The sequence below is a fragment of the Synchiropus splendidus genome, chromosome 3 (assembly GCF_027744825.2).
Source record: "Synchiropus splendidus isolate RoL2022-P1 chromosome 3, RoL_Sspl_1.0, whole genome shotgun sequence".
In the NCBI taxonomy this organism is placed as follows: domain Eukaryota; kingdom Metazoa; phylum Chordata; class Actinopteri; order Syngnathiformes; family Callionymidae; genus Synchiropus; species Synchiropus splendidus.
Window position 1 is genome coordinate 23,286,806 of NC_071336.1, and position 22,592 is coordinate 23,309,397.

The 22,592-nt window shown below is 44.6% G+C and overlaps 3 protein-coding genes across 4 annotated transcripts in view; 2 read left to right on the forward strand and 1 right to left on the reverse strand.

Annotated features, from left to right (window-relative positions):
- Positions 1-6,485, forward strand: part of rttn (rotatin) — a 31,872-nt gene extending 25,387 nt beyond the window's left edge. The window contains exons 42-49 of the mRNA XM_053861228.1: positions 2-99; positions 252-329; positions 633-759; positions 4,498-4,691; positions 4,769-5,024; positions 5,840-5,943; positions 6,151-6,220; positions 6,323-6,485. Of these exons, the coding sequence (XP_053717203.1) occupies positions 2-99; positions 252-329; positions 633-759; positions 4,498-4,691; positions 4,769-5,024; positions 5,840-5,943; positions 6,151-6,220; positions 6,323-6,402 (1,007 nt within the window). The 3' untranslated portion in view covers positions 6,403-6,485. The remainder of the gene's footprint in view (position 1; positions 100-251; positions 330-632; positions 760-4,497; positions 4,692-4,768; positions 5,025-5,839; positions 5,944-6,150; positions 6,221-6,322) is intronic.
- Positions 6,486-6,625: 140 nt separating this feature from the next.
- On the forward strand, positions 6,626-12,092 carry cd226 (CD226 molecule). Of its 2 annotated transcripts, none has more exons than XM_053861230.1 (6): positions 6,626-7,590; positions 8,002-8,331; positions 9,371-9,799; positions 10,119-10,221; positions 10,458-10,512; positions 11,931-12,092. In XM_053861230.1, exons 1-6 carry the CDS (start codon positions 7,527-7,529, stop codon positions 11,967-11,969), a joined length of 1,020 nt encoding a protein of 339 aa, XP_053717205.1. In that variant the 5' UTR covers positions 6,626-7,526; the 3' UTR covers positions 11,970-12,092. The 2 variants fall into 2 exon arrangements, with proteins under 2 accessions (XP_053717205.1, XP_053717204.1); XM_053861229.1 differs by having other exon boundaries at positions 11,288-12,059.
- Positions 12,093-12,467: 375 nt separating this feature from the next.
- dok6 (docking protein 6) overlaps positions 12,468-22,592 on the reverse strand; it is a 56,015-nt gene continuing 45,890 nt past the window's right edge. Inside the window, exon 8 of the mRNA XM_053861232.1 lies at positions 12,468-15,325. Within this exon, the coding sequence (XP_053717207.1) occupies positions 15,165-15,325 (161 nt within the window). The 3' untranslated portion in view covers positions 12,468-15,164. The remainder of the gene's footprint in view (positions 15,326-22,592) is intronic.

The following is a 22,592-nucleotide window of genomic DNA, read 5'->3' on the forward strand; positions in this document are numbered from 1 at the left end:
GCGGGGTTGATCGACAGCTGCGTGGAACAACTGAAGCAAACTCACTCTCAGCTTCAGATGACGTCCGGCAGGGCTGGGAAGGTTTCGCTTCGCAAGAAGGTGGACATTTTTAACATCATACCTCCTCCGCTGTATTTCCCTTGAACCTAGATGTTGACGGTTGTGCGTCATGATCAATGGAAATGTAGCGAACACGATGCAACTGGCCCTGAATGTCATTATAAAACATTTCTTGTCTGTTGTTTCATCAGGACGAGAGCTATTTGAAGGAAGTCAAGCTGACTGTGGAGATCTTGCAGAGTGCCCTTTACTGCAGCGATGAATGCAAAGTGAGCTCCCATGTTTGCCTTTTCATTCCCTCCTGCTAATTGTTTTTTAATGAGACCTGGTGTACAAATGTTACACCTGCTGAGATTTAGCAACATGACTGGTGCGTGGCTTTGTTTACATCTGCAAGTTAAACCTCTTGACTGGAGTATTTAAATGACTTACACGCCTCTACAGTGGAGTATTATTGCTCTATATTTACCTAGTTATAATGCTTTGGTTTGTGATGTGTGTGATCTGAAAATATTTTCTCAGTCCCTCCGTCACCCCTGCGATGTTACCTGTTTTTTTTTTCCTGTGAGTAGCTGGTAGCCAGAGACGCTCGCCTGACAGCGTCACTTCACGCTCTTTGGGTTTGGCTGACATTGGATGACCCCACCATGGAGGCGGTTCTGGAGCTTCTGTGCGTGTACACAGCCAACTGCACAGCAGGTCTGTATATTTGTGTCCTCATGTGTTTGAGGCTGAACTGTGCCTGGTCCACGCTTGCTCCATTGCTTCTGAGTGAGTCATGCACATTTTGAACTGAAGGCCCCATTGTTACTCGCGCCGACCACTGAAAACATTGTGTTTGAGTGTGTAAAAGCAGCGCCTGCTCGATTGCCACTCACAATGAGGACTGTGTCTTGAAGCAGTGTCACGCCAGCATCTCTATCACTGTGTGTGTGCGCGCGCGCCCGACTGCTGATGTCTATCCTGATCAACTGTATGAGCGTCTCAACCTCATATCTGTGAGCTTTTTATGTGACACCGGTCAGAGATGAGTCCATAAAACGAATCCTCCTGGGGTTAAAAGCCTGAACACAGCAGCTCCAAAGTTGGAGAGGACAATGCCAACATAAAAAAAAATATATATATATATATATATATATATATATATATATATATATATATATATATATATATATATATATATATATATAGTCAAATCTCTTGTAACAGAGTAGCTTTGCATTAAAATTAAAATGTCTGTGTTTTCAAAGTTATATCTAACTTTTGTTTTAACTGTTTTATGTCCAAACTTCTTCCGAAATTAAATTGAATCCAGTGATACAATGCATATCCCAGTACAGGATTTTATACTCTGATCTACTGTGATACTGCAACTTCGGCGATATATTGTCATATTTATCAATGAGAAAGAGATCATTTTTCTTCTCTATACTTACTGAAAAGATTTGCTGTTTCATATCTTCATACATAACCAAGCGTGTTTTCAAGTTTGAGTGGCAGGTTCCTCAGTGGGCGTGTACTTAAGCTCTGATCTAAGCAGTCTGGCTTCTCAGCCCTTAAAAAAAGCTCAGCCAGCAGCACCAGATGTCAGTAAAGTCGGGCACAGTGTTTCCCCTAAGGTCAATGGAGCAGCACAATGTGTTGGGGCAGCACGCAGTCAGACTCGGTGTTACACCATCGCCTGCAGGCTGTGTTTGGTCTCCTGAGGCTGCTTCACTTTATCTCAGGTCTGCTTCATCGCAGGCTTTGTTTGTGCTACAAGTTTAAGTCTGAGTCTTTGTTTCATCTTGCCAGGATCAAAACACAAGTGGAGAAAAATTGAAACAACATTGAGAACTATTGTCCCAAAAAAAGCCCTTATATTATGTGTCTGCAACAAAATAAATATGCAAGCATGGGGGAGCAGTTTGATGGGTTTGACAAGGATCAAAGAGGTGCATCTTCCAACTTGCCTGCCATGTCAGTGCTGTGGAGCAGCGGCTTTCCTGTCAGTTAATGAGCTAACCCCAGGCAAATATCAACATACAAACAGCACAGTATATTACCATTTGAATTGGTAATGTAAGCAGCGAGCTGTCATGTTTTCCAATAATCAACAGCAGTCTGTGTCAGAGTGCAGCCTGTTGAGGTTTTCAACGTTCAGCTCGACCAGAAGTCAATTCGACTTTGGCATCTCCTGCTGGAATTGTGTGCAGATGTGTGTTTCACCTCATCGATTGGGTTTCTTTATGTGAGGTTTGATTTCTAATTGGCCTTGTAGATTAACAACCTGCCTCAGGCAAATGCGGCGCTCATGGTCAGTGAGAGTTTTTACATGATGTTAACAGTGGATGAAGTGGTGGAAGTCAGTTCGGAGTTGATGTCTTTGGTCTGTACGGCTTCATTCACTCGTTTAAAAGAGAGTCTACTGGCTTTGATTCAGTCACCTGTGGAAATCCATTACATCCTGCTTTTAAAAAAATTGTGTTTTGTTATGGAGCTACTGAAGTGTCGGGAAAACTAGCTTACGTTTAATAATATTTGTGTACTTCGCTGGAGTACTTCAAAACATGCCCATATATACTTAATATAATGTCATTGTTTTGACCCTGAAAGCACATGAACTGAGACAAAGACGGTTGCAGCTCTTATGTTGCTTCATACAAGCAGTGGCAGTCCCTGGCTGAACCAACTTTGCAAGCTCCTCCTGACCAGTTGAATAGATTCAAATTGCCTTTTTTGCGCAACAGTGTAGTGTCATTTAGCACTACATGAAGGATCCCGACCTGAGTCAAGTCGATACTGCGGTATGGCAATCGAGGCTGTAATGCCTTGTGGTAGTGTATCGGTTAAAGCTCTGTGATTCACAACGTTGCTGGTTCGCATCTGCTGTATGTCTCTTGTGCATTTATTTTCAATAGTAATGCACTTCACCGTGATCCTGTTAGAAATATCAACCTAAATAGACAGGCTGTTTACTGTGTTTTTAACTAATAAAACATGAATTCCTCACAGTACCAGTTAAGTTAGCGGTGTGAACAGCCTGAATCCTCCTGGACCCATCATCCGCAGTTTCTTGAATGAGACATTCACTGCTTACACTGTTCACTGCATTAGCTCAGCTAAACAAGTCACACCAGTAACAATAATAACCCAGCTCTGACCCCCCAACCCCAATAACGCCACCCCGGGCAGATACCCGGTCCACCTGTACCTAAAACCGCCACTGCATACAAAAAACGGAATTCATATTAGCTATGATTCAGAATCGGATTTAACATGTCCACCATTTTGCAAGTATGCACGACATACTGGTGGCACAATGCAGCCCATACTGGAAGGTACGCACCTCCGGAAAATACCCAAACAGAGGTGGCAGAAGAGCTGCCACAACTGGCTTCTGCTTCACTTTGGCGTCATTTCAGGTCTTACTAAATGGCCGGAAATGTGGAAATGGAGTATGGTGTATCCAACTAAGATCAAGCGCTTCGGCAACACGGTGAATGCGGCGACTGGTATTGCGAGGTATCACCCAGTGACCCCAGACACGGTGCAGTCAGCTTCTCTGATAGTGCAGCCCAAAGGTTTTTCACTGAGAAGCTGAGCCACAGCTTTACCAAGAGGCTAGAAGGATGGTCGCCCATAAAGCCACTTTCCTCAGAGCTTCAACAGCACCGTGTTTAACTGATTTTTTTTTTTTAAGCAGTATGTAATACTGCTTTTTTTAACAGTTGCAGCGATTCCATAAAAGCATTGTAAAATATTTAGAACGTAATACACGTAAAAATAACACTTTATTGTCTCTAAATGTCATTCTGTCTTGCAAAGTAGATCACGATCAGCAATCAGATCTGAAATCATTCTGAATCTATTCGAATTGTGGGACTCGAATCGTGAGATAGTCAAATATTTGCTTTGAACGCTTCATTGCATACAGTATTTTCATGTCCACCATGACGGCCTTGTGACTCACAGAGCAAATCCAGCTGCTGTTGCTCATGGTTGACACAAAGACCCACAAGTTTTGTTCTTTCATCGGACTATTGTCTTTGTCCTTCTATTGGTGTCCTGTGAGCCTTTTCAGCCATGTCCAGACTCCAACCCTCCTGATGTGTTCTAACCTGGGTGAAGTGGATATTTCCTGGAGCTGGAACCCTAGTGAGCGTGCACCCTATTGTCACCCTCTGAAACACTGTTGTGCAGTCTCATTACCTGTGTTTATGTGACCATCATGGGGAAATAGTACTTGGTTATTTTTCATTACTCTATTCATTTAAAATGTTATTATTATTGTGCATTTAGCAGTGTTTTCTTTTGCTTTATTTGTGTCAATGATTCCACACAGCTTTAGTTTTTTCATGTTCTCATTTTGCCCTCAGTTTTTTAAGTTGTTCACCACTTAAAATGGATCTTTGTGATGGTGAAACTTAACATTTATTTTCCCTGTTCCTCGCCCAGCATGCAGCTCTCTCTGCGGACTGGGACCCGGTGGTGAGGCTGGATTAAAAACCCCCTCTGGCACCTCTTTGATGCACTCAGTCATGAGACTGGTCACAGCCGTTGCCCCAGACAACAGCACCATCCAGAAGCTTGGTTTTTCCCTCTTAACCAACCTGGCTATCTCCCGTGACTGCAGAGGCGTCCTGCAAAAGGTGTGAGTCAATAGCAGACGCCGCATATCTGACAGGATCTCTCATCGGCTTCTAACCAACACTTACGTGTGTCTCAGAATAATTTCATCCACAGCTTTCTGTCGCTGCCGGTGCCCAAGACAGGCGGGGGGAAGGCCTCTCAGGCCTTAGTGGGCCTGTGGCTCAAACTGCTGCTCAGCGTCTCATTTGCTGAAGACGGACAGCAGAGTATCCTGAAGGTGACTGGGATGCTGGAGCTGCTGACTGATCTGGCGCAACATCGACAGCATGCTCTGCTCACGCTGCACAATCTCTGCTTCTGCCCGGCCAACAAGCCCCACATCGTCTCCAATGGTACGCGGCCGTCTGCACATTCATATCGTACTGGAGAATAGGACGACTTGAAGTGGACCCAGGCTGGCGATAGGTCAAACCTGGATTTCATCCCCACATTGGAGTCGCTGAAAAGCCATGGAGCAAGGGCATCTGACTGACTCCAGCGCAGAAATGAGATGAGGAAGCTCTGCTCATCTCTGATCCTATCTGAGAGCAATGTCAGAGGAGAAGTCAAGGTTCTTTGCTGAAGGCTACGTTTACATAGAAGAGCAGTCAAGGCTCTGAGCTGGCCTCTTCACAACAACATGGGATTTCTTTATATTATTTATATTATGGATTTTATGAACATGAAACCGCAACACGGGGGAAAAAAGAGGTTCTGAAGTTATAGAATATTAAATATGTTGTTTATTAGAGTATTTTCCTTTTTTATTATCTATAAACAAACTGAAGGTTGAATCCTGCGTTTCTTTTTCAGGGCTTCAGTTTAGTACTGTAACATCTAACATCCCTCATTTGTTAGTCAATTCATTTGCAGCTGTGGCCTTTGCTCTGCAGCTGAGCAATGTATCTTTGATGTACTGTGACGCCCACAGAGTTGAGAAAATTCCCACTTCCTCAAAAGGTGTGAAGTTTGAGGTTGATATATTTCCTGCCGGTGTATGTCGTCTGACGTGCCTGTGAACAAACTGACACCCCTCAATTGCGACTAACAAGTTGTGGCTAAAACTGTGAACTTAGTGGTGAAATTGTCCAAAATACGTCGACAAAAGTCTTAAAAAAATAAAAATGTTTTGTGTTGACATTCACTCATGGTTGCGCTCCCCCTCTAGATAAAGCTGTGAAGGTGTTTCTGTGCTGCTTGGGAAGTCAAGACGTGGAGACACGCTGCATAGGAGCGTCGGCACTTTGGGCGCTGCTCCATAACAACCAGAAGGTACCTAAAGATGCCGCCTCACTCCAACACGCCTGCGTTGACAGATCCTTCACTGAAGGCCTGTTGAATTATATAACTCAGAGCAGGAAATGCCTGTTTATCAGCGGCAGCACTTGGAATGGTTCGACATGTCGCTCCTCACTTACTGTACATCTGACAACTTCACCAGAGGGAACTAAACGCTTGTCTTTTGAATCCCCCTCAAAGGCAAAGACGACTTTGAAGTGTCCTTCTGTCAGATTGAAAATTGATGAGGCGCGCAGCAACTTCAAGAAGGGTGCGTATCGATGGTTTTGCATCAAAGCATCTCACCATGTGTTTTCTCACCTTTATTTAAAATATCGGGTTTTCACTCTGCCAAATGTTTGTTTGTTTGCAGAGTCCAGGAACAAGGAGGAGCCGATGAGCGCGCACTTATCAAAGTGCCTGGATAACCTCACGCAGCTGTTAAATCACTGATGTGTTGATAGCAATGTGTTGTACAACTGCTTTGTTTTTTACTTGTGTAAAATGTAAAGTTAAAAATACTTTGTCCTACAGTATCTGAGTGTGTTTGCTGTGATGTGACTACGTACAGTACCTGTGTGACTCAAGGGCCGTGGGTGAGTGATGTTGTCACCAAATAAGTGTCACATGTCGGCGGTGTGTTAGGTTCAGTTTCAGGTTCAGGTAGGTGGAAGGGAAACGCTGAAGAGAAATCTCAAGTGAATGAAATATACAATACAAAAAGATACAATGTTGTTTATGTATTAGGTGACCGGGGACGTTGCACTGTGATTTGATTTTATCCCACACATCATGGTTCCCTGCTGAAAACTGTTAGTCAAGGTGGTTATTTACACTAATAATACACAGGGCAGTTTATGTCCAATAAGAAGGTAAAAAAAAACACTGAAGCTGGAGTAAAAATGCTGATACTGTAGAGCGTCATTACGTCCTCCATATGACATTATGCCGTTGCTGCTGGTCAAAATGTGTAAAATAATATCAATTCTGAAGAGAAGAAGTTTAATATCATCACAAGGAAATTACAACATATTATCCATCCATTTTTCCCACACCACGAGTTAATAGGATCCAATAGACAAATACACGCCACGTAGCATATTGGCCTCCACTATCAAAATTAGATCTGTGAGTAAATATGTGTTGTGAAAAATATCTTAATTTCGAGAGGCAACTGTTGGTGGTGAAGGCGTGACGTCCAAATGTTTTGCATATTTTCGCGTGAGTTTTGTGAAAAGGAAATGCGACCTCTTCCTATTTCCATTTGTTGTTATATTACTGAGGAGAGTGCGGCATGAGAGGTCATCAGAAAGTGTCTCTCTCTACCAACAGAACTAGACTCCACTGACAGATCGACACCTGATGGTGGTCAGATTCCTGATTTCTGTTCCGTACGTGACGTCTAAGCAGCACTATCTGAAACCCTCCACCCCCTTATTGTGTGATGAAGGGGGGCAGAGGTTTGACTGTATCGCTCGACAGTTCCCCTGTCACCAGCGTGCGAGCAGGAAGTGCGTCTTGGGGAGCCTCTCACGTCTGTCATCAATGCTGCTTTCATTCTCCTGCTGTGGAGCAAGATGGAAGTTGTACAAAAGGATCCCTGGTACTTCATGGTTCTCATCGTCCTCTCAGTGCTGAAAGGTATGACGTTCATGTTCTTCAAATGACGCGTGTTTTTTTCTTTCCTCTCAGTTGTGAACAGACAAGAAATGATGTTTTTAAATCCTCAGTGTTATTTCAGTTCAGCGCTCGACAGATTTGGCTGTGTATTCTCGGTCCTTACTCAGGAGGAGCAGGCAGGGAAACTCAAAAGTTGGGCCACAGCATCAATCGCAGGCATTAGTATTCCCAACATGCCCAAACTCTCCTGAGTGTCACTGGGCTTCAAATAAGTTGTCACTCAACTCCGATAAAAAGGCTTTTCTTCACTCCAAAGCTCCATTTAGTACAAGTTAGTACAAGGAAGTGAGTGGTTTCCCATTAAATGCAAGAAATTCAAATGTCCCAGGATGAACTACAGTATTTTTACAGTCACTTGTTTTGTCTCTATAGGTTCTTCTTCTTCTTCTTTGGTGAAAGAAAACACAGTCGTCCGTCTGGAGGAAGGGATGGTTCTGGACTGTACATGCCCTTGGAAGGGAAACCTCACCATGGTGATCTGGAACAAAGAGCCGAAGGAGGCAATCGCTGTTTACCACCCGGAATTTGGGGCTTCGCTGAAGGGTCATTACAAAGATCGGGTGACCTTTCTTAGGACCACGCTCATGGATGGAAGCATTTCCTTGACAAACGTGACGCACCGGGACATTGGCTCCTACATGTGCTCTATTCAGACCTTCCCGAATGGGCCTTGGAGGAAGACCATTGAGGTGGAGGATTTAGGTAAAAAAAAAAAAATGTTTTGGATGGATTCTCCTAGACAACCATGTGATCAAATTCTTGAAATTGAATGGTGGAATTGATCCTTAAATGTGCGTGAATGCTGGTACAGTGGAACCTCGATTTTCGAATGTCTCAGACTTCGAACAAATCGGAGTTTGAACGAAAATTTTGAGATTTTTTTGCCTCTGATTACGAACGAAAATTCAGAACTCAAACGCCCCCACAAAAAGTCGGAAAAAAAACATAACGTGCGCGGACGTTATGACTTTGCCACAGCCAAACTGCACAGAAGCGCACATTCAGAGCTGGACACGCACCGGGCACCTCTTCACTTCTGGAGAGACGTCACTCACTCGGCAACCCCTCCCACATGCAGCGGCCACACACATAGAGGAACGGCGCACCTGCAGCAGACACTCTACATTCACTCCTACAAAAGACTATTTTAAGGCTTGGAACGCATTATTTCTTTTTCCATTCATTGTAATGGGAAAAATCGATTCAGATTTCGAACAATTCGCTTCTCGAACGGATTGTGGTCGAGAACCGAGGTACCACTGTACCCTCTGGGAGGTCTCAGTCAGAAGTGGGATGTTTATTGAAGACCATTAGAAGATGAACAGCGTTTGTTGAATGAAGGACTTGGAGTTTTACTGTGTCAAATATGAAGGAATGTTATGCAGATGTGCAGCTGGGTATATGTACTTTAGCTCCAGGCATGTGGTGGCAGTGTATAACTAAGGACCAGGAGACTTTCCTAGAGCTTTTGCTCCTGCATTAGTCTTTAGGTGACCCCTTGTTTGGTCACTGAGAAGTGAAGTGAGAGGTGGGGATTGTCCAGTTTTTGAAAAGACCGCTCAAGTCCGTGAGCATTTTGAGTGGTCAACGATCTCCAGGACTCTCCCACTGTATGATCAGAATCTAACATGGTCCATCCATCTTGGATGCAGGAGCTCCATCGAACAATTGGCCCAACAATTCCACATGATGTATTTGTTTAAAAAAAATTTTTTAAGTTTTTTTTTTTTTTTTTTTACAGATGAGCCTCCCGAAGTAGATAATGAAGATGGCGACAATGATGTTGAGGAGGTCCGTGAGGAGAAACAAGAGCAGGCTACAGAGTGGCCCGGAGCCGAAGAGGCTCAAGAAGACGTTGAGATGGAAGCAGAGTTGGGCGGCAACCTGACCCTCCAGTGCGACCAGCAGCACAACCACAGCATCAGCCAGGTCGTCTTGGAGAGGAAGCTGAGCGGCCAGTGGAAGATCATCGGCGTTTGCAAGAGCGTGGACGATCGCATGGTGACGGAAGACTACAGCGAGCGCGGTCAGGTGGTCTGCACTCAGCACCTGGACGTCCGTCTCCACCTGACAGGTGTCGCCTCGGAAGATGGCGGCTTTTACCGCTGCATCTCCAGCACAGCGGCGGGCCTGAAATCCACCACTCTCCACGTGACTGTGGCCACCACAGGTACAAAACAAACAAGCCTCTGCATTCGCTCTGACTTGAAGATGAATCGTTGCTCATTCTTCACTGACTGGAGGACGTAAATATGTCCTGGTGATGGATGAAACATAATGAAGACAGTAAAAACCATTCTATGATGGAGATCTTGAATAATTGGGCGCCGACAGACCCACACCTTCCTCAGCTGGAGGGAACGTGAGCCGCATCTCCATTTGGTGCTGATGGATGAGCGGAACAGCAACACTCATCAAACTCTCATCACACAGAACACGTTGACTTTCATTTCAATCCATTGTTTTTGGATGTTTGTTTTCATCATCAGGTGGGTTCAGCTTGAAGCTCTACCTGATGTATGTCTATATTGGAGTCGGCGTCGCCGCACTGGTGTTGCTCAACGTCATCATCATACTGACAATCAGGCACAAGTAAGTGGTGGCACCTGTCGACACCACACAACCCACCGCCATGATGGTTTTTGCAGTTTTTTGAGTAAGTGATGTAGCTTTTTCTGATGGAAAGTTGTTTTCCTTTCCCGCACGCTCTCACACACACACAGATGAACAACATAACATGGCGGTTTTTACTTCACTCAGAGTGGTGAGACTGTCTCCCTCGCATCTGCACGTTTCATTGTTTTTTTGTTTTCATGTTGAAACCACAGGAAGAAGAATCGGAGAGAAGAGTACCGAGTCAAAGAGCACCCATTTCAGAAACAGGTGACAAAAGCTTTCATTTTTAACTGACAGCTCTAGAAGGTCGATTTCCTCCCGCCGTCTGCTTTGACTGGCTCCGCCCAGATTAACTCATTCCGCGAGCGACTGTTAATACCCGCCGTGGTGGTTCCAAGCTCACGCTCATATCCGGAGTGTTGTGGTCTCAAACACAAACGGTTGCTAAGAATGAACGTGAAGAGCAAGTCGATCCTCAACTGTAGTCGGTTGATGGTCCAGATAGGTCAAACTGTGAGCGCTGGATTGGTTGAATCAAAAATGAAAAAACAAACAAAACCCCTTCAAATGTTTCAGTGGAAAATATTAAAGTGAAATGCCTTTGGATCAACATCAATAGATCGTGAAAATCACAATCACTTGATCTTAGAGGACAGTCCTGGCGTGCTCCTGCTCAGGCTGATGGTGATGGTGGCGCTGGAGTACAGGCCCCTCTTGTGGACAGTAATGTACACAAAGCACTAGTGTCTGGGGGCTAAACGTCATGCAGGTGCTAATGTAGGGGACTTCAGAAAAGAGCTCACACAGACAGGATGTGGACGTTAAAGTGGTCTGTGGCCACCACCACAGTCACCTGCCTTTGTGAAGGAGCAGTTGAGATGAGCAGGCTTGACTGTCTTCCCAGTGAGCAGTGTATTTATTGTCTCCGAATGACTTGTTCAAGCCCCAGATATGAGCAACGGCAGTGTGTTCTGGATCACCTGTGTAACTCATACAAGCCTCACTAACATGACTCCCCTTTGTTTGTGTCTAACCCTCACAGCCAAACTTGTATGAGAATTTTATGATCGTGCCACCTGCGCCGCGGACGTCCAAGCACAGCAAAAAGTCTCCCATATATGCAAACATAAAAACAGTTCGAGCCTCAAAATAAACCATTTTTGTGAGTATATATAGTCAAAGTGTGTCTTGAAAATACACGTGTATCAGAGTGTGGATTTATGGTGCCTCTGCTAATGAAATGTTCTGCATAATTCCTGTTGAGGAAATATGTGTTTGGGCACAATACGCCGATCCTCCCCGTGAAGCCCTTCCGCTAAAGCCGCCGACAAAAGCCTTTGTGTAATTGCTCAGCTTTCACTTTCATCCCCCCTTGTTTGCATTGAAACGGCAACAATGGCCTCTAATCTTCTGAGGGAAGAGCAAAAGCAGAAGCATCACTTGAGACGTCTGTGTTCCCCGAACAGCTCCGTCCCAAAGATCACTGCCGCCCTGTTGCTGCTTTGTGATGACTCAGCGTCCTCCATGTTTTTTTCTTAACATTCACCCGCATCATCCGACATCAATTCATTGTTCGCCAGTGCTTTCACCGCTCGCTAACATCATGACACCTCGGCGCACAAATCTTAACACAATAAAGATGCACTGTGGGAAAAATCACAAGTGGGTTGTTGTTGCTTCCATAGAACTGGCGCGAGTGGCAAAGAGTGATGGATTCTCGCTGAAGGGAAACACACATGGATTACGTACAGCATTGTTGATCCCCATAGTTTTTGGTTTAAATCCAGGTTAATGTGATGTATATTGTCCGGATATGGTTGAAATAAATAACTCTGAAACCAACTGTATGACTGGCTTGTGTCCAACTCAAGGTCCCGGGGCCAAATCCGGCCAACCAAGTGGCTTTCTGTGGCCCAAAATACATACAAAATCAATAATACTCATTTAAAGCCCTTGAAACACTGGATGACTTCCAATGCACGATAATAGTAGCTTAACCTTGTGGTGCAGGAAGAGATTCTAAGTGTTATGTACAGTTATTCTGGAACTTCCAACAAATGTAGGTGGAAGTCAGCGATGTTTGAGTCAGCAGTGAGGGATACAATATGTCTATTTTGAAACTAGCCACAGCTAGTAAAGTTAGCCTTCAACAATGAAAAGGAACTCCCATGAACACTCCTGTCAAAGAATAACCAGCCAAAGTAAATATGTGCTCCCAACTCTGGCCCCTGGTGAATTTGTCGCCATCTGACCTCAACCAGTCGATACACAAAAGCGGCACGAGAAAGGCACAGTAGAACATTCAGTGTATTTGCCATCAGTAGTATGTACATCCAGTGACAACAGTGGTTCTACACTCGGTGTATCCACAGTGCTAGCAACAAACAGTCCGACTTCAACGGAAGATATCAGACACACAAATCGTACAATATCAAAAAGAAAAAGAAACAAAACACAATACAATTCATGGCAACAACTAGTGTCCCCGAAACCAGACATGTTTCTGCAGTCTAGTTTTTCTACATCATTTTTAACATGACTTGTTTTAAAAAAAAAAATGCTGAGAGATAAAAGACAAAGTAAGTGCTGATATCTGTCCCGAAACCTGCTAAAGTGTGTCTCTGTTCCATGAGGAATACGACACTGACAACATGAGACAAAGGTTTGACAACACAAACAAGCAACAAAGGTCCAATCTGAGGTCTGTCGGAAGGCACTTCTTCTGGAGCGGTGACACGTAAATGCTTTGTGTGACGACTTTCCTGCTTTTTTTTTTCCCATGTTACTGTGGCAGTTAAAAGTTTTGCGTTTGGCATTTCCAACCTCTTCTCTATCCTTGGATCACTGCAGTAGACTTCAGTTCCAAGCCACCGTCTCCAGCTCTCAGAGGGGACTGAGTACTTCCCCTCAGTGGGACGAGCCTGGAAGGCCTCTTACAAGTAGCCGAGTGTACGACAGTTTAGAGCCACACGCTCCACAACTGTTGAACCCTAGAGCAGAAACGCTGCAACCTATCGCTAGAGGCTGTGGAGTGGGATCAAAGGACCCACCAGAACTTCACCAGCGGTGTAGAACACGTGTCAAACCCAAGGCCCGGGGGCCAAATACGACACGCTAGTTCAATTCACATGGCCCAAAAGTATTGTTTGTGTTTACATGGTGACCTATGAACATACTAGTCTTTACACAGAGCTAATAAAAAAAATAAAAAAAAAGATTACAAATGGCATTTAACACCCAGAAAGTTTCAGAAATGTAAAAGCTGAAATAGACGGAAAGGAATTTCATAGAAAACGGGTGGATGTTTGAGATAACTATGCTAAATTTAGCCTTCTAGAAAACCTGATTAAAATGATCAGACGGCTGCTACTAACAAATGGCTAAGTAAATATCATTTCTGTTTCTGACTTTGACTCAGATTGTGGCCAGTTTTTGAGTCGAGACACCTCTGTTCTAAAACAGGAACCCCAATATTGCCTTTCTCGGCATTCCATCGCTGCCCTAACCCCGGTCCCAGCTCTTTCACCATCAGACTCGATCGAGTGAAACCTGAATGTTCAGGATCCAACTCCCCAAAAACGCTTCCCCGAATCATGACCTTGAAAACAGAGAACAGGCAGTTTCACTCTTCAAGCTACTCCGCAGAAGCCAAAACAATGTCACTGACCTGAATTGCACGGAGAGAAAAAAAAAAGCAGCCTTACAACTTTTCCCACGCAATTTCTCATCGGTGACCTGGTTGTGCATCTTAACCCCGCACCACAAAGCGGCACACGAATCACAAGCTTGTCAACGTTTCCACGATGGAAACCGCATTTCATACTTTACCTTCCCGGTGAAGAACATTTTAAATGACATCTGCTCCATTACCTCACCCGAGTGCTTTGCACATACTAAAATGTGCAATCCGCAGTTTGCTCACACTAAAAGGTTCATTTCCGGCAGTGAATATACCATTTTATTTTTCGGGTATTTAAGCACTTGTCCAGGTGGGGGAAGTTCTAATTTAGTTATTTACCAGCTGAAGCACATCCCTTCCCTGCCAGACCTTCATTTGACCTCAACAAACATGGATTCACTTGTGGCTGACACCGGCGGAGACCGTGGTGAAGCATTTCAATAGTGTGCCACAGTCACACATATAATAGAAAAGATGGACGCATAAAACCCGGCGCCCCAAAAACTCCAGGACAGTCCGGAAATAATCCTGTTCTGGTATTGTCCAAATGCTCAACGTTGTGTTGTTGTGTGGGCAGTTCCTTCACTTGGGTCCGTCCTAACTTCCCCACCAGGAAACACACACTCTCTGATACAAACACACAGGATCTTGGGGAAGGTTTGGCTTGTGAAATGGATGCTCCCTAAACTTTGGAGGTTTTCCAGGCCCTTCCAACTCGAGCCTGCATTTCAGAGAGTATGGGACGATCCACTGCGTTACCTTGCAGAAAGGTCAGTTGTCAACAGAGAAGTCATGAGACATTGAAAGCAAACAAGGTCAGACTCCCGGGTTTTCCGCTGCCCTTGAGCAATTGCGTAAGAGGGTTGTGATCACGGCATCATAGGTTTTTGGCTTGTCGGTTTGAATGTAGAAGAAATGTAGTCCTAAGACATCTTGATATCTTGATATCCTGGGACTATCTTGGTGTAAAAAAATAAAAATAAAGTGGTCATTCAATCCAGCAGTCAAGACCAGGATCGGGTTTATATGATAAATAAAAGTGACTGGTTCAATCTCTGCGAGAAGTCCTTTTTTTTCACCACTTTTTCTTTTTCCTTCCGTTTCATCCCAAAATACCAACAAAGTAAATAAATAAAATAAGCTTCCCTAGTTCACCTAAACATATATTACACCTCATTTTTTTTCTACATTCTGGCTACTGCAGTGGTTCAAGTGTCCGACTTTGCTGGAGCGTCTCTTGTCATTGATGGTGTCTCAGGCTGCAACTGGCCTCTGCACCACTAGAGGGCGGCGTCGTCTCTTCTTCCTGCCTCTGCTGCTGCGGCTCCTGTTTGGATTCGTCTGAGAGGAAGGTGGGGAAGGTCTGTGCTCTGGGGATGAAAGCTCTCGTCGCGCTCGTCTCTGTGGATTTGAAGGGGAGAAACATGAGCAGAAAACATTGGAGAAATGAAGATGTCCACATGAAGTGAAAAGAAAACGTCACTGAATTAGAAGTGGATTGTTCGAGGATCAATTCAAATAATACATGAGCACTTCAAACTTCCAATGAATTTAATAATTGATCAAAAATCCAATTTAGACAGGGTACTTACTAGATGAGCCAATATTAACAGGATGATGAAAGATCATGACGTTCAGATATGACTTTCCATGATTTCCATTATATATATATATATATATATATATATATATATATATATATATACACATATATACATACAAATATATATGTGTATATATATATATATATATACACACACCTCAGTTCTCAAAATTAAAATAGACTTTTGTAGGAGTGAATGTAGAGCGTCTGCTGCAGGTGCGCTGTTCCTCTATGTGTGTGGCCGCTGCATGTGGGAGGGGTTGCCGAGTGAGTGACGTCTCTCCAGAAGTGAAGAGGTGCCCGGTGCATGTCCAGCTCTGAATGTGCACTTCTGTGCAGTTTGGCTGTGACAAAGTCATAAACCAAGTCACGCTCTGTCCGAGACTCGCCTCATCCCTGTCCCAGCTCCAGCCCACAACAGGACATCAAACCCTGGAGTGCGCGCTCCAGCACCTCCCTGTGACACTCTACCACGGTCCAGTGCGGAGACAAAAAAGGTTTTACACCTCAATATGAAGAAACAGTCAGTAAATGTAGCGGTACATGTCTGCATACAGAGGCTGCGTTATACACAATAACAAAGCGCGGCGTGGGTCAGCTGATCGGTCCGTGCACGTTTTTTCCGGCTTGTTTCGGGGGCGTTCGAGTTCTGGATTTTTGTTCGAAATCGGAAGCAAAAAAAATCTCAAAATTTTTGTTCAAACTCCGATTTGTTCAATTTCCAGGACGTTCGAAAACCGAGGTAACACTGTATATATATATAGATAGATATAAAACGGAATACTCCCCACATCCCACTTTCATAATCTGAAACTGAAAGTTGGAATCTATGATCCTCAGCTTGGTTATAGTATCTCTTTCTCCTATACTTCATCAAGTTTTGATTCAGTTTACACTCCTATTAATGGCGCCTTGTTACACCGCCACATTGTGAAACAGTTCATCAGGGTTTTACTTGGGAAATGCATTTCCTCCCCTGACAGAGATGGAGGTGCACTGGAGTTTTGAGGGTGGTCATTCATTATGTATTAGCTGGCTGTTTGCAGAGGCCGGCAGGATAAAGTGGCCGGCGGCGGCTGATCACGCGCCACACCAAAGTGGCCAAAGATCAATAATTCAGGAGCCGCAAAAACCTAATAGGACATTCACAGCAGCCATCAGAACAGAGTCATAAAAGTGAAGTTGCTGATCTTCAGAATGTTTCATCCACCACCGATCCATTTGCCAACACAAGTTAATTGGTATTTGATTATTCAATTAAATATGACTTTATAAGCGGATTTCTTGCGGAGCGGCTCCGATGGAAATGGCAAAACAAATCATTTGCTGTTGTTGCTGAGCAGCGATGAGAGTTTAATGCACACAGTCGCACACTTCGGCTGTTGTTGTAGCCATCGTAGCATATCGGCAGTAAATGTTGAGCGGCGATATCTGTACCCTGTCTACTCTGCGACAATACCACACCTGAAAGTTGGATTTTAAAAAAACAACAGAAACAACACCAATATACAAAACAGAAAAACTATCATGTGACGCCTTTTTTAGCTTTCGACTCCATCGCTGTGGAACACACAAGCACAAATCCATTCCTCCACTTTTGTGTTGTTTTGCTAGTAGCAGACACACAAGATTCCATGTCCTCCTTAGTGGAGGTAACAACTGACATCTAATAACAGCCTGTTTCATTAGCTAGTCGCAGCGGTGACATAAAAGCAGGAACATCAAAGACCCAAGAATACAGCCAGGGTTTTTATTTGGTGAAACTTTTCCACCTTTTCAAAATGATTTTCTGGCCCTGGAGGAAGAAAACTAAGAGACGGTTCCATGTTTGTTATCATAAGTGGAGCAGCCTTGGATTGTGTGTTGAACATCCTGTTGCTCAGCAGCAAAAGCTGTCCACATTTGTCACATGACAAACTCCTGCTCGCTGTAGTAACGATAAACAAGGCAGCTGGTGCCTTTCGAAACTCCCTCGCTGTGTGAGACCGGCTCGTGCTTGATGATGTGACGTACTGTACCGTACGCCTATCGTCCAGAACAGTCTCATTCTCATCACTTTAAGTTGAATGGCAGACGACGTGGAAGGGTGAGTCGTCCACAGAAACCCACACACATCAACAAGTGCTTCCTGTCGTGTGACTCACAGAAATATGTATTTTAAAAAGGCTCAGTGAAGGCTGAGTGCGGGACACTGTGTCCCCCTCCTGCTTTCATAAATTGCTTAAACGACTGGTGCGCAGCGGGCCGCGTCCGCTCCGCGACTCAGCCAAGACGATCTGTCTCCTCAGCAAGGCCAATTTGAGCCCAGTGGAAGACAGTCAAAATGGTGGCGCTGACAGAGAGCAGCGAGGGATCCGTCGGTGCCGTGGTGTCAACACTGACTGGCACATGTTGCATGGGAGACACACACAGTGGAGACGCAGTGAAGGCTCACAAGAGACGTCACATAATTTGACCTTTTTTTTTTTGTTTTGACACTTTGATTTGTTATTACTAACAGATTTTTCAGACTATAGAGCGCACCGGAATATTAGCCGTACGCACGAAATCTAAGAAGAAAAATGTATCTTTTCCGTACATTTTTCGCCGCACTGGTCCATAAGCCGCTGGTGCACTGTTGCTGTCTGAGCCGCAGAAAATGCATGAGGGTCACTTCTAGCGATCCTCTAGTTCGAGTTTTGAAAACGGGGTCCAGCATCGAGACTGAGTGATGAAACAATCTCAGCAATGTTCTGAACTTGAATCATGAACTCCTCACATGTTATTTACGTTTAAAGTGTTCAAAAAGCGCTGTTTTCACCCTCCAGTAGACCGTCTCTGTTAGCATAGCTGCTTACACGCGGGCGAAAACAGCGCAATTTGAGTGCTTTAAAGGTAAATAAAATGCCGGTGATGTCATCTTTTTGATGTGACGAGACTCAATATTTTTGCCAGCATGACGCTCTTTAGACCGAGACACAGGGAGAGCACTCAGCGGAAGCAGCTGCCTTCAACTTCTTTCATGAAATTACCCACTCTGGACCTTTGCAAAAGTTTCAGATTCAGGCGGCCAAAGCTGCATCAATATTAGACTGGCTGCATCTGACACACACAAAACAGCAGCGGATTTGGTCGCGTTTGATTCATTCTTAAAACAACACCTGAGAAAGGCTTGTCACCTGGCTCTGTGAAATTTATTACTATTACTCGAGCAATATGCTTCGCATTCCGAATGTCACCCTCAGACTGGCGATTGTCCGCGAGTGACCTCTGGTTCCTGCAGTTTCCCCTTCATGAGCATCATAAAACTCTCTGTCAAGTGCTGATGTTTTACATATCGTATTGAATTTGTGGCGATGATGCCTTTTAACGTGCATATGCTGCAGGATGCAGACTTTACATGACGGACTGAAAAAGTCCTCCGCATTAGACATGCTGTTGCCAGGCGAGTGGCGAGTTGGCAGGGAGGGAAGGAGGAGCTGACGCATCACACGCCGCGGTCGGTGCTTCATCAGAGTGCCGGCTGTCACATGTGATCAGATTTTGTGTTCGGCATTCACCGATCACACCAAGATCAGCCTTCCATAATCGGTGGCCGATGGATTGGAGCATCCCGTGTAAAAATCCATATATTATCCGCGCAGTTGTATAAGCCGCAGGGTTCAGGGTTCGCGAGAAAGAAGTTGCGGCTTATAGTCCGGAAAATACGGTAGTGATTTTTTAGAGTGAAACTCATCTGCAGTACACAAAACAGTTGTGGCATTCATGTATTCAGAGAAGGCTGATGTAGGTGATGTTGTTGCCGCTGCATCCGAACCTGTCAAAGCCACTGTGAGCGACTACACCGGTGTCTCCCAGAGCTGTCACGAGGGTCTGCCCTGGGTCTTCTCAGACGAGGAAGAGCGCTCCCTCTACGTGCCTACCTGGGAGGCTGCATGCGTCAGAGTGTGGAGCAAGCGGGGAGCAACATCAGCGTTTTAAAGTCCCAAGTTTGGCGCATCTGTCTTTGTTGTAACCTGAGATAAGACGGTTATCATCCTGCTGAGGCTATTGGCTGACTCTGTCAAATCCTGCAGCACCGCTCTCCTCCATTAGACTTGCTAATGCTCCCGCTCTGTAAAGGAGCACAGCCAAATGTAGAGGAAGTGAGTAGGTGTGTGAAATAACAAGAGAAATGGTTGATGGGAAGTTTCAGGTCTTCATGCCTCTCTCTGCACCGGAGTTTGTAATTGAAGAAATTCCAACTGCCGTAAAAGCCTGTCAGCACTCACTTTTAAGAACTTCAGGCGGCATAAAAGGTTACACTGAGAGGATGTTTGGGGCATTCATGTCAGTCAAATGGTTGGAGAGTGAGATGCTGTGTTGCGCTTCTCTGAATTGTGTAAAATATTGAACTCATTCTTTTCTGTATCTTTTAGAAGAATTTGATTTTTTTAAAAGGACTAAATATGACCGTTAGCTTTGTGGCTTGAGTCTTTGAGGAGAAGAACGATTCCATTATTGTTCCCACACCATGAAGGTAACGTGACCATGCCACTACTTCTCGACTGTCTCCAGAAACAGTGTGATCGGGCCAGCTGGGCATTTGCAATGTTCCGTGTCCATGATGTCTGTGTTGTTGCACACGACTGTCGTGTTCAGATTTTCACATGAACAGATCCAGAGTTTGTTTGTTTCATGAGACCCAGTCCACTTGTTAGAAACTGCTTGCTGTTAGAACTGTGAATAAACACCGAACCTTTCAGTCTTTTCACGGTATTTTACGTGTCACATGCAGCACAACCAGACATGACAGCGCAGGCTTTAGCTACTCAAAAGCTGCATTGGCGTCAGCAAACCAGTCAAATACATGTTGTAGAGAGCACAGACTACATGAATAGAAACAGCTATCGGGCAACAGAAACGTGGTGCGACTGATAAAGCAAAGCCAGGCCAAAAGACGTGGTTATGATGATTCAGTTGCACCAGACGCTTGCCCCAGCGACCTAAGGTCATGTCTTGTAGTTCCTCTTCGGAGGTCATGCCTTGGCCACCAGATTCCTCTTTCATCCATATTCTTGAGATGCCACCTCAGACAGGGTGTAAGTGAGTGCAAGCGACTGAGGATTATCACGGATTACAGAGGTATTCAACGAAGGAAAATACGGAAGTGTTGGGGCTACAGATAGATGTGGTGAGATGAGGAACATCAGGAGTCTGCTAATGGTACTGACTCGTTCACGTTGTCAGCACACTGTCCAGATATCTGTGGTTCCAGTGTAGAAAGATCAACGTTTTATTTTTGTAACTATCAGAGTATTCTGTTGCTTTGAAGTGGGATGAGCAGCAGGAGGGGGGAACGACTGGCACTGCTTGGTCGGATGAAAGCGCCGGCAGTTGTCCTGTGTTCAAAATAACAGGAAAAACCCTGGTATTTAGAGCATAAATGAAGCGTATGACGGATAATAAAATGTTGTGAATTATCATGTGAATCCCTGACTCTTATAAAGAATGCAATACTCTCTTTAGTAGGCTGCTGCACCTGCTGTCGGACTGAGCTCATTGTTATCAGTGACATTTGATATGCCAAATTATCTAGACAAAATTACAAAAAAAAGTATTTAAAAAAAAAAAAAAATCACATTATTGGTGTCAAGGAGCAACTTGGAGATTTTGTTTGTTGGTGTCCCTTCTGCAACCATAATATCTAACACAAACTCGACACAGTCAGTTCTGCCAAATCCCCAGAATCGCTGGCCTTTCAGGTGTTTTCTGGTGAGATCATCTCATGATCTCGGCCAGGTGGGGTAATAGCAGTGAGACACTGTTGTTAGATGGCAAAGGTTTTGTCAAAAGAAGTTCACTCATTGATTTTCTTCCCCTTATTCTCTTGGGGTCGCCTACAAACAGAGGCCAATATATGTACTGTAGATATATAGAGGTCAGTTGGTGACTCTTAACTCTGCCTAGAGGCGTGTGTGGTTGTCTGTGCCAGTGTTGCTACATACATGAGACAGAGACAATGTAGCTTCCAGTTGCGTCGCACCTGTACATCTCTCAACGTTTATCTTCAGTATGGCGCGGCTCTCCTCTGTTCACTCCCATAGTGCTGAAATTTCTCAGACTAGCCGCCGCTCTTGCCCTTAAAAAAAATCTGCATTGGCACTGACTCTCCTCTGATGAGATTAAGCAGCTTCCTTTGGGTGGTTTTTAAACACTATATCCCCAATTCACTTAAACATGAAATTACTTTTAATGGTGCCAAAAGAGCCCTCAGGGAGCTGTGGTGGTAACCGCCCAGCAACATGAAGCGACGGCATGTCAGCGTGCCAGGTGTCCTGTTATTTTAAAATAAGTAATTAGCAGAGGTGAAAGAGGCTCAAGCGCATCGGAAACTTGTGTTCCTTAATTATTCCTGCGAGGTATTTGAGCGTCGACAGGGTGACTCAGCAGACTGACTGTGCTCTGTGTTTGGCTGCGGAGACAAACACCAAAAATGTTGGCTTATACAAGTAATGTAAGTGTACGATGGGTGAAAACTACCTGCAGTTTTGCTGGTGTTAAGTATGGAGGAACAACTCTACTCCGAGTCTCCCCCAGGTGACAGATGCTATAGATATCGCTTAGGGACCTACAAAGCTATTTCTACGCAACAAGCAACCACTGTCTGTGAGCTGGTACCTCAGTCACAAAACATTTACACACAATTTTTGGGAGGGGAAAACGCAAACTGAGCATTTAGCATGTTCCAACAGAACGTGGTTACATTGTGTATGAGAAACTGTTGACTGTTGCATGGTGACAGCACAGCACCGTGTGCGACAGCGCCACGACCAAGTAGCGGCTCAACACCAGTCAAAGATTATCTGGACTGTCCCAACCATGTCTCACATGTTTGCTCTCCATTTGATCTCTTTCCTGGTTGTCCTTGGCATCAAGTAACAAACACGACGGGCTCTGTCGTCATGGTGACGCGTCAGAGTCAAACGTGATTAAAAGTCTGCATTCAGTGTTAGACTTTGACAATTTACCGAACCCAGTTTGCTTTCCATCGACAGACTCCCTGTCAGAACAATCCATTGTACTCTATACTAACGTGGTTGGTGT

Coding starts and splice junctions, on each gene's coding strand:
- cd226 (XM_053861229.1), top strand. CDS start 7,527: ATGGAAGTTGTACAAAAGGATCCCTGGTACTTCATGGTTCTCATCGTC. Junction 10,222..10,457: donor ATACTGACAATCAGGCACAA/GTAAGTGGTGGC, acceptor TTGAAACCACAG/GAAGAAGAATCGGAGAGAAG. Junction 10,513..11,287: donor AGCACCCATTTCAGAAACAG/GTGACAAAAGCT, acceptor TAACCCTCACAG/CCAAACTTGTATGAGAATTT.